General features: G+C 38.7%; 1 protein-coding gene across 30 annotated transcripts in view; it reads right to left on the reverse strand.

Annotated features, from left to right (window-relative positions):
- Positions 1 to 553: 553 nt before the first annotated feature.
- Positions 554 to 17594, reverse strand: part of RBFOX1 (RNA binding fox-1 homolog 1) — an 845440-nt gene continuing 828399 nt past the window's right edge. For 8 of the 30 annotated variants that reach the window (XM_086941201.1, XM_086941221.1, XM_086941217.1 and 5 more), the window contains 2 exons: positions 10552 to 10627; positions 554 to 1994 (listed from right to left, as the gene is read on the reverse strand). In XM_086941201.1, the coding sequence (XP_086797327.1) occupies positions 1879 to 1994; positions 10552 to 10627 (192 nt within the window). In that variant the 3' untranslated portion in view covers positions 554 to 1878. The other 22 variants (XM_086941213.1, XM_086941205.1, XM_086941219.1 and 19 more) reach the window with 7 other exon arrangements.

The raw sequence follows: 17594 nt of genomic DNA on the forward strand, positions 1-17594 counted from the left end.
TTGAAGAATTTAGCAATTGGATCACTGGAACCCTAAGGCAATCGCTTTCCCACAGCCCAAAGAAAATGTGCTTAATGTTAATTGTTTGTGGTCAATAAAAACTTGCAATTGTTGAGGACTGCTCATTCAGTTGAAAATATGCTCCCCATATCTTATTGACCCTAAGAGTCTGGGTCTTAACAGGTATGGATCAGCCCTACATCAGAGGATGAACCAATCATTTCAGACCACACTTCGTAGTGGTAGGCTGACCATGTGCATTCTGAGCATTTCACAATCAATAATGTATAGTGACTGATTACCTATGTTGAGAATAAACATGTTGCTTTTCTTGCAATGATGAATGAAATGATCAAGGACACAAATTCACTTTCCTGCAATTTCCTTGATTTTAAATCGGTGTTGACAATTATGTAAGACCTGGAAATTGCGAAGAGTAAGATTGGTGCATGAGGTCTATTTAAAGGACATAATTCAAAAGCATTGCCAATATTCAGTGAATCAACAGACACAATGTAGAAAGGAATAAAAAGCCACTCTCAATTTGTTGTATTTGTACCTTTTCAGACTAAGCTTTTATTTTTAATATTACAAACCATTTTATCTTTATTCACAAACCACTGTAGTGATATAAACACTAATCTCTAAAGACAGATATACACATTTTCTGGGTTTGCAGATTTCTTTTTTAACTGTTTAAGTCACTATATTCCACACATGGTATGTATACTTTTTCATCATAGTTGATAGCATCAGTAGTTATTTATATAAGTGAAAACATTCCCAATATATATATTGTAAAAAACAAATCCAAACCCTTCTTTACATGACTATCTCAGACATACATTTTAAAATGACCCATTGAAGTGTTGTAGGAGGCTGTCCACAGAGAATAATGCTCTAAAATCTGTTTGCAACCTCGTCCACTTTCGTTTAGAACACTACTGGATCAAGGTGCTTGACACATCACATCAATGGAAATTAACAAAACTTCAAATGTATCTGTACTTCCTGGTGTGGTTGTTTGAAAAATGGATGTAAAAAGAAAGTCTCCCTTTTGTTGTTATTGATATCTCATGATTTATGATTAAAAATATTTTCTTATTCTCAGTGTTACAGTTCATTTAAATAATATATTATCTCATTTTTCTTTATAATAGGCATTGTTTTACTGGCTTAATTTAATTTGAATGTTGTACCTTAAAAATAAGTGTTCATCAGTTTTCCAATATAATTGCATAACATTAAATAGTGTATCATATATTTCTATAAATATGTAAATATCCATGTATATATTAATATAGATACATATATAAGTACATATTTTAGTTTCTTTTCATGAGAAGACAATGACCACTTGCAAATCAACATTTTGTTCATTCTCTCCCCAGTGAAAAAGAATTCTAATACTTGGTATTGACCATTTCTGCTATTTTGGTATGCTCTCCTTTTTTCTCTGAAAGCTCAAGATAACATCCCTTTTCTTCCTGACATAAATGTTCTTAATACTTTTGAATCTCTTGTGAAACTTTATTGATGGCATTGTTCAAGTGATCATACTGAGTACATGCACATACGATGACAGAGAGAAAGCCAGATCACAAACACTTTTGTTTAAAGCAGAGATTTTCTAGCGAGTTGGCAGGTTCACAGCAGTGAGTTGATTTTACTAAGGAGCGTGCCGTGTAGGGTCACGCGGAGTACACATGAGTATAAATAATTGCTGCCAAAAAAATGTGGCATATAGTCATCAGCCACTATTTTCATTTTTTTCTTTTTCTTTATTTAAAATACAAAAAAAACATGAAGATCCATGACAAACACCCCAATGCGGGTTAACTTGTAAACAGGACAACATGGAAAGAGTCTGAACACATGTCAAGACAAACTGCAATTTTTCAACCAGGCCTCAATCCACCATCTTGCCGTCTTCCATTGCTCTGCACATGTGCCAGCTGAGCGACTCAGTCCAACGGCCCTCACCAATTTATGCTCTGTGAAGTGAAAGGCTATGTTTAGGGAGAGTTCAAAAACTTTTTGGGACCCACAATTTAACCAGAAAAGCCTTGCATGAAAAATGACTTAAGGGAGGTGGTGGTGGTACTTATGGTACGGGTGAGAGGTGTGGGGAAAGCTGTGTCGCATTGAAAAATTGCAGATTGTTTACAGGATGCAGTCATGTTTTAAAAAGTACCAAGCGGATGAAAATACTCAATGATTGTGATACTTGTAAAATGCTTATATAAATCTGAATATATTTATCATATTACTCCATAAAAATTATACGTTTGTCTCTAACAGTTGGTCTACATTTCTAAATCTAAAGCATTGTAGGCTGTGTAGGTCCTAGCACTTTACTATTGCACTGCACAGATGTATATATTAATACATTATCTTTTTTAACTGGTACAAAGAATTGAAGTTTTATTACTTGGTTTTATTTCTATTTCAGAAAAAAAAGAAAAAATAGAAACAGTGCTTTTTCAATCACCTTTGTTGTATTAATGTTTCCCATCCCACATTATAAAAGTTAGCAGTGCTATCAATAATTTATTATACTGGACGAACTATAAAAAGAATGAGTATTAATGACTTAGTATACAGTCGTTGCCATGTTACCTATTTAAAACTCTGAATACTGCATGGTGGAATGCCTTCATGGGGTGCCTTACAGTAGGTCTTTAAAACAGACTGTATATACAAAGTATTGGAAGAACCCAAGCCTTGCACCCAACCCACAACCTTAACAGAACCTTTGGCTTTGAACAATCACTAACTCATTTAAGACAACTGATACATGGACGTTGGTGCAGTGGTGCCCCTTTCTATATGTTTATGTTATTATTTTTTCAGGCTTGGACCCCTCTCTGTGCCCATGCCCAACAATTTCAAGGGAAATGCAGATGTGAAAGAAATGACTACTATAGTCACTTACACTCTTACAAAATATGATATCCCCATAGCTTAATATTCAGCATATATAATTAATTTACATGATATAGCACTCTTGATTGTGGCCCTAAAACTGTTTTTATTCATATCTAGCAGTTTTCTAGATCAACCACAAAAACATCTACAGCCAACAATCGAACTACGTATTCTTCAGAAATTAAAGACCCACAATATTAAAATACACAGAACAAAATATCTGAGGTATAAGATAAAAAATGTAAATTTTTCCTCTTTTTTGTTTTTTATTTTTTAGAGTTGCTAAAATGATGCACTACTGCATGTATTGCAATACCCAGGCCTCGGAAAGCTTCTTTTTTTCCCCACACTGGAAGGTTTTTTATGGTTTTGTCATTTAGTATGGAGCAAAACGGCTGTATCCCCCTCGGTATATACTAGCCTGTAATGAAGAAAGAACGAGACCGACATCATCAGCATGGCTCCTAGTCTTGGCATCAGTCAAGGGTGCAAAAGCATTCTGAAACAAAGCAATTTGATGGGTTGTTTTTTTTAAAGTTACTTGCTTTAACAAAATGGATTTGCAGTTTAAATCAGCTAAATCTACTGTTTCCCACAAAAGAAACATCCCCAGCATAGACGAGCAAATATAAGGAACCCAACAGCTGCAGTGCCAATTTTCTAACAAGTGTTAGGAGTAATGTAGAAAGTCTCAGTCTTTTTTCCCATTTATTTCAATGGGCAGTCTTCACTGTTTTTGTCACTGTCTGTTATGCAATGTCAAAGGAGCTTTGTGTTGGTAGGAGTCTGCTCCCGAATGAGTTACTTCAAGGTGGCAAAATTCTGCCTCCAATTCATATGCCACTTAAGCCCAAGCTTTCCCATCTTTGGTGTTCTATCGCGTGAATTGGCCATGAGAAGTCCCATCTGACAGGTCTACTGAAGCATGCATCTGATTAGAAAAATAAGGTGAGTTGTTAGATTGGTAAATCTGGAGTAGGCAATTAGCTCACTATTAAGGCATTTTAATGCAAAGATCACAATTATATTTGAACTAAAATTTAAAACATAATAACTAGGTTCAGAATATGTTAGTAATAACAATGAAAGTAATCATTTTTAGGCAAGGGATACATGGGCTTAAGACATGCATATTCACATTTGCATGACCCTGTTTTCTAGGTTCTATGTGGACTACTACTGTAGGCTTTTTAGCCAGAAAAGAGTTAAATACTAATCACATATGTTTTTTTAAAAATCTTGTGATTATTAATATTTGTACTACTGCTCAGAGGTAAGCATTTCATTGAGCACAATGGTCCATGCCTGTAGCTGTAAGAGAAACCCACAAGAATTCTTAAATGTTCTACAGCAAATACATAAAAATATTGAGCTCTCAGGGCAAAATTGAGTATTAATATGAAACTGCTACGTTTCTACAGCATTTTTATGGATTTCTAAATGTAATACTGTCACTATTGTGTTTATTAAATGTTCAGCAATTTGTGTAAGAGATTACATGATTAAAATCTACAACATTCCAATGGATTCTGTGAATGCCCTCCGATCCAATGGAAGCTATTTTATTTTACCATTAAATGATGCTATGTCCATGATCCTGGGTAAATGTGCCTTGTGTACATATCGAATTCTTCTCCGGGCAAATACTATGATCATGAAATTTACCTATTGCAGGATTTAGTGTTGGATCAAAACTTATGACATACATGATGAACAAACCACAGTGGTCCTGTATGTTATTTCACAAGTCTTTGTGTGAAGTCATTGCTCTTGCATCTAATCTAGAATATATTTAAAACAACTCTTTGGTTAAAGTATTTATTCAGTGTTTTGTAGTTTAATTGATGGTTTTGTTCTTGTTGAAAGATTAGGTGGATGGGCCTGCAACCAAAGTTTGAGGTCTGGTGGTAAACCATAAGGGAAATTGGTATATAATTGAATGATCCGTTTCCTATCACCTCAAGTGGGAATGAAATTTAACCTCATTTGTGCATTATCTGTTGATGTAGTGAAATGCTGTGTGATATAAGGCCTGCAAGAATGCCCTGCTACCCTCAAAACCTCCCAATGACATGCCTGATTTCATGGGTTTTTGCTTGGGTAAATATTAAAACTTGAATGAAGGCATTCTAAAAATTACCTTAGTTACTAATTATGGGTCTCTTGGAGTCATTACACACATGATCTATCTACTGGCTTGCAGGAAGTCTGATACTTGAATTGTGGCTCATGACATACTACAAATGACAGATTGTTTGAGTCTGAATACAGTGTGTTTTGAAGGGCCACAGCTGTCACAGTCCAGCAGGTATAGAAGTTCCAGAGTCCAGGGGAATTAGGGGCCTTTGGACCAAACTCATGGCTTACTCTCAACTTGAGAATATGGGACATTTTTTCCACCATTCAAGCCACTTGCACACTTGTTACGCCAATGGAATTCTGTTTACTGTGGATCTTTCCAGCATTCATCTAATCAGTTTCTTTTCAATCGAAAGCTCTTGCTGATCCAAAATTACCAGATCAAGAGGATCTTATGTCAAAGTAGACATACTGAAAAATATGATAGGGCTAACAATTCTTTGCTCTGAAAGCTCATTTTGAAGTTGTGTGTAATTTATTAAAATGCTATTTCCCCTTTATGTAGCTATATATATATATTTATATTACAGTTGTTATATGTCCCCTACCTGGTACATAGGACAGTGAGAGCAAAGGGAAGGTTAACCACATGGCTGCTGCGGGGATTTTTGCCCTGTGCTGCAGATCCTTTAATACCATTATTCATGACGAGCTCAGCTCGTCATCAGCACACGACACCCGTGGGTGATGACGAGCTGAGCTCGTCATCAGCAGCGAAAGGGTTAAAGGCCATAGAAATCAGATCGGGCTACATACGTTCTCTTTTTCTGTGCTCTTCTGCCGTTCCTGTGGTATAACATCAAGAGAAGGGGGTAGAGGAAGATGGAGGACAACTAATACATCTCATGACCCTCATTAAAAAATCATGCTAAGGGATATACTACAGTGGACATTTGTATGTATAGCACTATGTGGTACTACAATGGTTAGTTTTGCATATATGACGTATAGTTTGGAAGAAACGATAAATGTCTCTCTTCTCAGCATGTTACTTGCTTGACTTTGTATGTTCTTTCCCCACAAGCTCTTCCTACATCAATGGCTCTCATTTCAACTTGGTGTTAATGTTAGGATAATAGGGGGCATTGAACAAAGGATGGCCATACAGGAGGCCACAATTCTTGCAACAGTGTATGAGTGGAGGCAGCCATCTTCTTTTCTCAGGATCACTGCTAAAAGACTGGATTACACTTGACATCTACCTCCTTAAGTGAGATCGTATATGAAAATATCACAAGAACCAGGGTGGGAATTCCATTGGTGTTCACTGTTGAGTGATAACTTCAGGGAGAACAAGGAGATCAACATGTTAAACTCATTGTGATTATATTGAAAGAAATATCACTGCTAAGTAGGAGTGCAATTAACTGGAATACTAATCTTATACTTAATCTTATACTTATACTTTTGTGAACTAAGATAAAAAATGGAATCCAATATGTCTGCAATAGTCAAGAAACATAAAGAATATTGCTGTTAGTGTGTGTTTCCTCTGAAATGCACTCTGACACCTCATGATCCAGGCTGTTCTCTGTAGAACTCCAAGTGGTAGCGCTACTGGTCTAATGGGTTCATATTGAAATGGAGGCAGAAACAAAAGCATCGGAGGCAAAGCCAGTTGCCCCAATCCAGTGGTGGGAAATTCCTCTCCAAAGCAACATTTTCAACCATGCATGAAAGGCTGTCAATTTATACAATGTGCTTTCTAAGAAGAGGTTCTGCCACAGAGATGAGTGTGGGAATCAGAACTCCTTTCATTGTTAACACTTCTCAAAGTGAATATGAGTAGGCGAGGGTCTTGATTAATGGCTTTTTGACAAGAGAATAGTATCTCGTCATTCTTGATTATTGTCCTACACATAGTCCTCAACTTTACTCTTTTGACACACTCGCTTAGTTTTTCCCACAAACTTGCAATCTGTCTTCATGAATTACAGTTTTTCCTTGTGCATGCTAGTTGCGGTGAAAAGGTATACACATTTTTCTAAATTGGCACCTTTTTATTGTGATATTAAAACTGGACAGATATAGGTGATCTAAATTTTTTTGTTGCAATAACTTAAAATGAGCAGGAAAGTTCCAGATTTTAACATTAAATCCTACTAGTAAACAGCTGTGTACACTACTGGTATTCGTACCACTGTTCACAAATATTATGTGATGTTCTTGACAGAATAAATCCACAACTTAGTGTACCAAGAGCCTTGATAACAGTTAAGGCATATTAAAATTATTTCATGGTGTTTTCATATTATACTACCTTAATGCTAATAAGGCCTAGCGCAATACTTCTTTCTCAAATATATGAAAACAAGTGACTTCTTAAGTCGTCCAAATAAAATCTAAATCGAAATACAATATTTTATGATTATTCCTGAATGAAGCACGATCAACCAGGTGGAATAACAACCTGGGTAGCGACCATGTCAGGAATTAGTATATTCCCATTTGTCAACTTCTGTCTTCGACTATGGAAGGCTTTCTTATCCTCCTCAAAACGTTGGGACCCTGATACATCCTCTCTTCAATTCTGAAGCAATCCATGTTCCAAGTACCAGCAACTTTTGCCGGTACTTGGAAAACATAGTCTGACTTTTTTCATAATTCATATGCACTCTGATTTTCATTACCCATGTAGGGCATTGTTTGCTGTGAATCATGGCAAATACATGGTAATTTATGGTATGCATAGCGTAATAGACTTTAAACCTAAATATATCTTCTTTGGGAATTAACCATATATGCCCTATTACTTTAATGGTCTAGTCAGATTTGAACAGATTCCATTTGATTAGGAGAAAACAATCAGGGCTGAAGCAATATTCATAGAATAAGAGTATATTATATTATAGATAGATGACTAAGGGTACTAAAATGAAAAAGAGTTTACAATAAATAAACATGGAAGTATTTCTTCCATCAACTTTTGTGTATGAGACTTTCTACCCTGTTTCTTTTTAAAACCTTGAAGTACACCAACGAGTAGACTAGTTCATACCAAGAACTATAGTTTGGTGTTAAGTAAATTGCTAGCAATGCTCAGACATCCAGGATAATGCAGTATAATTTGTTTTCCACGATGACAGAGGCTATTTCACCTTGACTCTACTGCATGCTACTAAATCAATTTTCTCACTAAACTACTTGTTGATTCGCCACGGTCAGACTGAGTGAACACATTTAGGTTTTGTCACCTAAAAATCCTTATGTATGTCTGTAAATATGAATATGAATATGACTATAGACAGCATGGGTGTCACCTTTAGTTTTTGTGAATTTGGCTTTATTGGTATTAGGAATAATAGTGCTGTCTGAAGATCACAACAGAAATATTTGTGTTCAGCAGTTCATAAAATCTTTTCTTCAAAAGGTTTCTAAAATAGCTTTGTATAGAAAATATGTTGATGGATAAGTACCAGCTCTAAAATCATGCACATATTGTTCACCAACAATATCTATTTCAGCATATGAATGTTGATCTTTCAGTTTTTAGGACAGAGACATTAGGTGATCAGCTCTCCATCTTCTGCATTTTCCCCACATTATCATTTGAGATCACCTGCATTCTACTAATTTGGAAATGCTAAAATAAATTAATACGTATGGCAAGTACTGTCGTTTTTGGATGATTATTTACACAGGAGATCATCCAATTTGCATGAAAGAGAAGTCAAGTTGAATAAATATTTTGAAACTCCTAAATTAACTTTCAAATCTATCTTTTGTTTATTGCTATAACTGATCCACGTTTACCTCCAATTTTTCTTTCCTTAATTTCCTTTCAGAGATTATGGCTTGAGTGTCATGGATTTAAAATAAGTAAGATAGAATTTTGACATAAGAAAAAAAAAATATATAGATCAAGTGATTTTTATGATATATAATCACTCAAGTTGTTCTCCTCTGACTGTCAATTTATTTTTTCAAAGAATGAACTCCTTTAAGGAACACCCCACCATGGTTCTTTCTTTTGGCCAACAGCTTTCTGTAGGCTGTGAGTGTTATGCTGGTACTAAGCGTGGAGATGTATCTACAAGTACAAGAATCAAAAATGTTGTTGTTTAAAATACTTGAACTGACTGAAGGTGAATTTCATGAGGAAATTAGGTCAAGTTTAAAGCCTTATTATCTTACCCCAATGATAACACGGGTCAGAGGAATAGCATGGGCATGTGGCTGGTGTGGGATAAATAAGTTACTTCTTTGCAAGCTTTTGAATTTAATTCTGATGATGTTTTCCTATCTAAGATTGTCATTATTCTTTTGACTGATCTTCAGCAGATTCTGATCTTGCTTCCAACTGGCTACTGACTACATTTTATTTTTCAATTATTATGAATATACTCTTTTTTATTTATTTTTTTACATTTCTTTTTATTATGAATATACTCTTTTAATTTGCCATCTTGCACTACCCACCATAGTGATCATAGAAGCACAGTTCCAAAATGCTAACAATGACATGGTTTAGAAAATGAAGTACATTATGTTCAAAAACCTTCCATTGCTACTTCATAACATATTCAGTTTATAAAAATTATATGTTGTGTAAAGCTAACTTCCATAGTGTATATGTATATATGTATGTATATATATATATATATATATATATATATATATATATATATATATATATATATATATATATATATATATATATATATATATATATATACATATGTTAAAGAGAAAGCATCACTAAGTACTGTTTGTGTTCATATGCATTGAATAAAAAGTCAAATTGTAGTGTATTTTTTATTTTTGTAAATGTTTCTGTGCCATTAAAATAAGGCCTGGTGGTAACATTGGGGATTGAAATTTAATCTAGGTTTCAAGAAAATGTAAATGTAAGAAAGATCTGTTCAATAGAAGACCAGCTCAAATGAACTATGCTCTTAATACATATAACTTAAAAAAGCAAGGACTATTTGTATCTTTGGTTTAATATTCTGGCTTAGAATGTTTCCTTGCAATGCACTTTATTGTACTAGGATTCATACGTGTGGTGGGGGTGCAAAATATTTTTTTCTAACTTGTTTTTAAGTACAATAACACATAAATTATTTCTTACTAATAATTTCAGTTTAACAGGTATTTTAGACTTTGTGGAAACATAGGCTTGAGGCAAGGGGTTCTGCATTGACACTGCATTCTGTTAGTGATGGATTAAATAATCAAATTGACTAATTAAATCCATTAAGGTAAGTGCTCAGCTAGGTGATACTTGCAAAATAAGAATTATAATAACTTACATGCACTACATTGCCAAGAAATTAAGACATTTATCAAGTTTATTGTGAGGATTAATGTGGCATTTTAGCTGCAGTTAGCACAAAAGACAAACTCAATTAAGTAAAAGAGAAGAAATGTCAGCTATGCAAGGATCCATGCTGGGTAGAAGAAAGGAGGACTGTGGAAGGTGAAGGGGGAAGGGATGGAAATGAGATGGTAATGCAAGAGGACTGGGCAGAATGGTTGACTTACCATGGCACCAACGCCGTAGGTTGCTGCTGGAGCAAGTGTGTGGTGGTAGGGGTCTGCAGCATAAACTCGTCCGTAACTAAAATCAAGCAACACTACAGGTTACTAAATCAAGAAATCAATGGAAAATACGTAGTTTTACATTACTGACTATACTACCAATAATGTAGCATTTACACACTATATATAATTTAAATATACATTTTCCTGTGTGAATAAATGGGGTTGCACACTATTAGGAATTATTAAGGCCAGTTATTTAGAGATATTAGAATTGTCATGTAAAAGTTTGAATAGCTATATATAAAACCCACAAGAGGTCGGATTCACAAAGCTGTTTGGCCATCCAAGGTGATTCTGTGCAAAAGGCATGATTTACACTTATATGTTACTCACATGTATTACTTCACCAGTACAGAGGGCCTTATTCCGAGTTTGGCCTACCAAAGGACAACTGAACCCATGGTGGTGGTCCGACCACCACTACTTTGCAGGCCCTCCTACAGTATTATGAATGTGACCGTCAGACCAGCAGAGGACTGTTGTGACCACATGGGGATCAAGCGCAGAGGTCTGGAGCACTAATGAGCTGGTGCTGCTGCCCTCGGCACTGCCAAGCATATTAGGAGTTGCCTGTCCACTGCCCATTTCAAGGTGGTGAGCCTGCTGTGTTAAGGGTGGTGGAGAGGAAACAAAGGGAGACCTAACAGGGTCCCCTGCTGCTCCTGAACCTGGGGGTATATGGAGCGGTGGCACATGTAGTGCCCTTCTGTTTTTACACCTCCAGTTCCTGCAGTGTGACACGTATGCCACACCATGCAGAAGGTGCAGTCAGCGATTTGAGAGCGGTGATTGTCATGTTAGGCTCTTCTATGAGCCTTACAGACTGCCATGAGAAACAGCCTTTACAATGAGAGCTGAGCAACTTGTGCTGTTTCTCTACAAGCAGAACCATGCTTGCCTTAGCCACAGATATGCATGCTTAGGGCAGTGCATGGTCTAGATGCATGGAAGAGCGGGCACTGGAAGAGGAGGGATTGGGAGAGGAAGCTCCAGGACACTGCCTGGTAAATGGGGCTGGGCCAAGTTTTGGGGGGTAGTTTTTACGAGTAAGTTTTTAAGGCTTGAGGGGGTTGGGGTTGTGTCAGGGGTCATGGTGTGGGTTGAGGGTCAGGGTAGTTTTCTGGGATGAGGGTCAGAATTTAGGGATTGAGTGGGGGCTGGGGTCGCTGTCGTTTTTTGGGTTAGGTAGCTCGGAGGGACAGTTTTCAGGGCTGGGGAAAGTTTTAGGGTTCAGGTCAGAGGGGTTGGGCTGGGGAATTTTTAAGGACATGGGGGAGATTTTTAGGGCTTTGGATGGGGGAAGGGAAAGATTTCAGGGCTGGGTGCTGTTTAAGGGCTCATGGGCAGGTCTGGGGTAGGGGTAGTTTTTAGGATGAGGGGATAGTTTTAGGGCTCATGACAGGGGGGCTTGGGTGCGATCTTTACCATGCATATTCCTTTACCAATCATTCCTTTACCACAAAATTGTGAGGCAAAGGCATGCATGGTAAAGGCATGCATGCTAAAGGAAGGTATTGTTTAGACACATTCGTTGTTAGGGACGCATTATAGAGGAACACATGGTTTAGCCATACATGCTTCTATCATACAAACGCCCACCACTGTCAGACTGTCAGACTGCCAGAGGACCGCCAGCCAGACCAGAATTTAACTCCTAATCAAGCAGGAAGTCACACCAAGGCTTTGGCGGTCCTACAGCAGACTAGGACTGCCAAAGTCATAATAAGGCCCAGAGTAACATCTGGTGCAGTAAAACATGGTAATTAATCTGGTTCTAGAGGAGCATATTAGACACCCCAGAGTGGTAATGCCACTCATGGGTGGTGAACAGCCATAAAAATTTGAAGGTGGTCACAAACATTTTGGTCCTATCCCAACCAGTGGCAGTTGGAGGCTTGCTTATGCTATTGCAGGTTGAATCACAATTCATTAAGGGAACTGAGCGGGAACTGCTCTTCCTTTTTCAAGAGATTGGTGAGGGTATAGGGAAAGGTGTTAATCCCCATTAGCATGTGCTATTGCAATTTTGTATTCACTTCTCAGTGGGTACATGTACTCAAGGGACATTTATGTCTTTTCAACGACATAGGGCTGTCAATATTGAGCAAAAGAAGTGAGTGCTGTTGTAGTAGGTATGTTTTAAAAACAAATCTAAAATGCTAATATTATTATAATCATTGTTTTTATTTTTGTTATTATTTTTTATTTTTTATATTCTGTTTATTGATCTTTTCAAAAACATAGCATGTCAAAACAATAACAACATACTAAAGAAGGAAGTCAGGCACCCTGAACCTTCCACTAGAGTACGGCAGCATTAAAGCTCATAGTTCTATGCGAGCTTGTTTACCAGCCCAAATCAGTCTGGTCACTAAAGATGACACTCTATGAAATACTTCCATGGGGGAAGGATAGGTATGTTATTAAACAGATAGAGAAGCCTCGGCAGGATGACCATCTTAACTACAGCTACCCTATCCGCCAATGACAGGGGCAGTTGAATCCAGCGACTAACTTTTTCCTCCAGCGCTCTGATCGCCCTACCATAGTTTGTGCGAATGACAACCTCGGGATCTCCATGATAACAAATACCAAGATATTTAACAGGATCTGACTGCCACTCTAAAGGAAAATCAATATTGTGAGGTTCTGTACTATCAGTTAGAGGAATAATCCTGGATTTCGGCCAGTTAATCTGGAGTCTTGAGTGCCTCCCAAATTTAATATATTCCCGCAATAACGGGGCTAAATGTTGGTCGGGGACCCGCACGCAGAGCATCATATCATCCACGTAGAGGGAGATATGTAAGGGCCGTTGCGGAAATTGTAAAGCTGAATAGTGATGTCCTTGTTGAATTTTACAAGCCAATGGCTCGAGCACTATGGCAAATAGTAATGGTGACAACGGACACCCCTGCCTGGTCCCCCTTTCTATGGATATACTGTCAGAGATGTAGCCATTGATTCGGACATGTGCCATTGGTTTTGTATACAACAGTTGCACCCACTGCAGAAACATGGGAGGGAATCCCATCCTCCGCAGCACGGTTAGCAAATACAGCCATTCTATAGAATCAAAGGCTTTAGCAGCATCCAAAATAACTGCCGCCGCTTTAGTGCCAGGGATAAAGTAATGGGAGAGCGCAAAAAGTGTGCGCGTATTATGCGCTGTCAATCGCGCTGGGATAAATCCCGACTGATCTGGTAAGATCAAGTTGGTGATGAGGAGTTGTAATCGTACTGCCAATAGTATAGCTAAGATTTTAGAGTCTACGTTTAGTAACCAAAATGGCCGGTATGAATCGCAACACTCTGGATTCTTACTTGGTTTAAGAAGGGCAATCAACACTGCTTCCCTCAAGGGGGGGGCATTAGCAGCTTATCAAAGGCATCCCCATACATGGCAACCAAGTGTGGTGCTAACAGATCCACAAATGCCTTAAAAAATTCACAGGTGAACCCATCTGGCCCCGGGGCCTTACCATTAGGTAGTGACTTCTTCAGATATTGCCTCTGAGCATCCAATAACCACGCTATTGTGACATCTGCGAGGTATTCCATGATGTCTGCAGAGGAAGGAGTGGGCTGGGATGTATACAAGGCGGTATATGTTTTCACGAATTCTTGCAAAATACTCTGTGAATCAGTATGCACACACCTATCGTCAGTCTTGATCTTTAAAACCATCTGCGGAGCATGGCCTGTACACATTTTCGTAGCTAACACCCTGCTGGGTCTACCCCCTTCACCAAAACCGTTGCATTGGAGCGCTCTGCTATATATTTAATTTCATACTCTGCAAACGACTGGTATTCCGATAGAACAGTCCTGATGTCCCCCAACACCTGTGCATTCTGCGTCATTTCATATTCGCACTCCAAGAGTTCCAACTTACTTTCACACACAGAAAGCTGTCTGCGAATATCCTTTAGAATTCCTGCATTTGTACTTATACACCAAGTATGGTAACTTTAAAAGCTTCCCACAGCAACCCGGGGTCATCAGTGGTGGGCTCATTAAACTGAAGATCCTCCAAAATGGCAGTGGTGATGGTGTCCTTATACACAGTTGCCCACATGCATCATTGAGAATTGCATTCGCAAACGGTGCGAATCGCAATTTTCGATGGTTTACGAATGCAATTCTCAAATTTGGGATGCATCATGCTTCTTGCAATTTTAGGAATCACAACCATGTTGCGATTTCTAAAATTGCGATTGCATTTAAGAAATTGCAATTTGAGATTTCTAAAATGCAATGCATGAACATTTTTAATTTGCAAATTCGAAGATAGGAAGGGGAAAATTAGTATGAAGTTGACCTTCCTGTTAATTTGTGAAAACTTTCAAAAATGCACAAAAATGCATTTTTGAAAGTTTCATGTTACACACACACATGTCCTTAGGACATGTGTGTGTGAAACTTGCACTTAAAGTTACATTTCAGGGGTGCAGGGGGGGTCCTTTGAATCCCCCTCTGCACCCTTGAAAATGTATTCACAAATTGCGATTCGCAAAATGCTAATCGCAATTTGTGAATGCCTTCCCATTCATTCCTATGGGCCTCTTGGCCCATAGCAATCAATGGGAAGGGATTCCTTAATTGCGATTCGCAAATTGTGAATCGCAATTAGGGAAATTTTAGAAATCGCAAATAAAAATGCAATTTTTTGATGCATAGCAATTTGCGATTTCTTAATTGCGATTCCTTAATTTTCGCAATTAAGAAATTGCAAATGATAACTTTGATGCATGTGGCTGAGTGTCTATTAGGGCCTTGGAATTGAAACACCAGCTATAGGGGGGCGGCACATAATGCAGTACATTAACAGATAATAGTATCGGGTTATGCTCGGACAAAGTCCTAGGCAAATGTTTAATGGAGTTGGTCCAGAGCATCATGGCAGCGGACCCCACCCAAGTGTTAATGTGCGACCAACTGCTGTGCGCTGCTGATGTGTGTGTGGCCTCCCTTACTACCGGGTTTTTAACTCTCCAGAAGTCATGAAGACGCATGTCTATCAAAATATCTTTCAGTTTAGCCACAGCCTTACGGTGCGGTTCTGTAGTGGAGTCAGTTCTGTCATAGCACTCATCCAACACAAGATTGAAAGTACCCCCCCACAACAAGACCCCGTCATCCCTAAGATATAATTTCTGCCAGATTTCATGATAAAAATCAGGATCGCCCGTGTTCGGACCATATATGTTTATAAGGGTAATCTGCTGCCCTCTAAGATTGCCTGTAACAAAACCATACCACCCCCAAGCATCAATTATAGTATCCTCAACCACAAAGTGTGTCCCCTTTATGATCAAAATAGTAACCCCTCTAGAATACGGGGAATATGTAGAGCTGTGAATGGATTCTGCCCATTTGCGACCAAGATGGCTGGTTGAGTGTGGAGCAATATGTGTCTCATGTAAAAGGACAATATCAATGTGTAACCGATCAAGGGAGGCAAACATTAGTTGAATGTTCTTAGGATTATTAAGTCCTCTAATGTTCCAGGTTAGCAAATTCTGATGTGTGGGTCTAGATTCAACAGCAGCCATTACGCTCATAGTGAGATTTCCACCAGAACATTCAAATTGAAAAAAGGTGCACTACCCCAAGGCTGTATATCGTTTGTGGCAAAGCAGAAGCAATAGTATGAAACATACAAACAAGGTGGACCTTAGCGATGCGTCTCAAATACTGTAGTCTGCGGAACAAAAAACAACTCCCCCACCCACTTTAGCATCCCAATTATGCCAAAGATAAATCCCACAATAAAAAGACAGCCCAACCATGAACAGCTTGGGGAATACCCGTGTGAGGGTCCACCAAGGGCACACAACTCAATCCAACCTATTGAATGTGGTCAGGACTACAGTGTGTATTCAGAATAACCAGTGACAATCCAACGGGGCATCCATAACAACAAAGCAGTCAGCGAGTTGGGTGTCACAACAGATATCGACAAGTTTCTGCATCAGTATATCCCAAAAGACAAAAGGAGCATTCCCCCATCAGCAGTGTAATATCAATGCACTCACATGTAAATAGATAGCACTTTAGAAAGTACTGTAGAAATGTATGAACAAACCACAGCCTCAAAAGCTGGTCAGTGCCGGTTTGATGACAGGCCAACTCCCATCTTCACGAATGCAGCAGCAAGCAGTGCATCCATCATATTTACAAAAAAGAAGGGTCAGGATGTCGCCCCCGCTCCACCCAGACATGTAGTGTGCAACCTGTCTACATCCAGCGAGTCAAGAGTAACATATACATTACCCCTCAATTGCCACTTTCCCCAACCCCATCCATACAGCATTGGCGAGTAGTCATCTGAGGCCCAGTCCGAACAGACAAGCGAACAGAGGGCCGTCTGGCATCCTGCACTGCCAACAATGTTCAGAATGGTCGCGTAAACAACATTTAGTGGGGTCCCAGGAGCATACATGTGAAGCACATCCCAACTGGCATGTCCGTACTGGGTATTAATTCCCAGTGACTACATAGTTCATGCTGACAGGGCCCACAATAGAGCCACCACACACATGGTTGATAACCATCAACACTTCGCGCATCGTACGACAAGAGCAAAATGGTAACACCTGCAGAGACTAATAGTTCAGAAAATATAACTTCCTGCAACTCCCCATGGCCACCATTACCATCGAGCAAATCCTGCAGCAATGCATCCTAGTCGGAGTCCTGATGGTGCTCATTCCGTTTCTGTTCATTACGCATGGTGACAACTGTCTTCATGAACACCTGCGCAGCTTTCGGTGTTTGTAGAACCGTTGAGCGACCATCCCACATCAAGTTCAAGCAAGCCGGATAGAGCATGCATATTTATTTAGGTCCAGTAGCTTCTTTTTGGCCAGAGCAAAGTTTTTACGAGGCAGTTGTACAGTCATATTGAAATCTGGGTAGAATTCCAGCTTGTTGCCCTGAAATGACACTTGCTGCTTCTCACGAGCCAACTTCAACACGCA

The sequence above is a fragment of the Lissotriton vulgaris genome, chromosome 10, assembly GCF_964263255.1.
Source record: "Lissotriton vulgaris chromosome 10, aLisVul1.2, whole genome shotgun sequence".
NCBI classification, from domain to species: Eukaryota; Metazoa; Chordata; class Amphibia; order Caudata; family Salamandridae; genus Lissotriton; species Lissotriton vulgaris.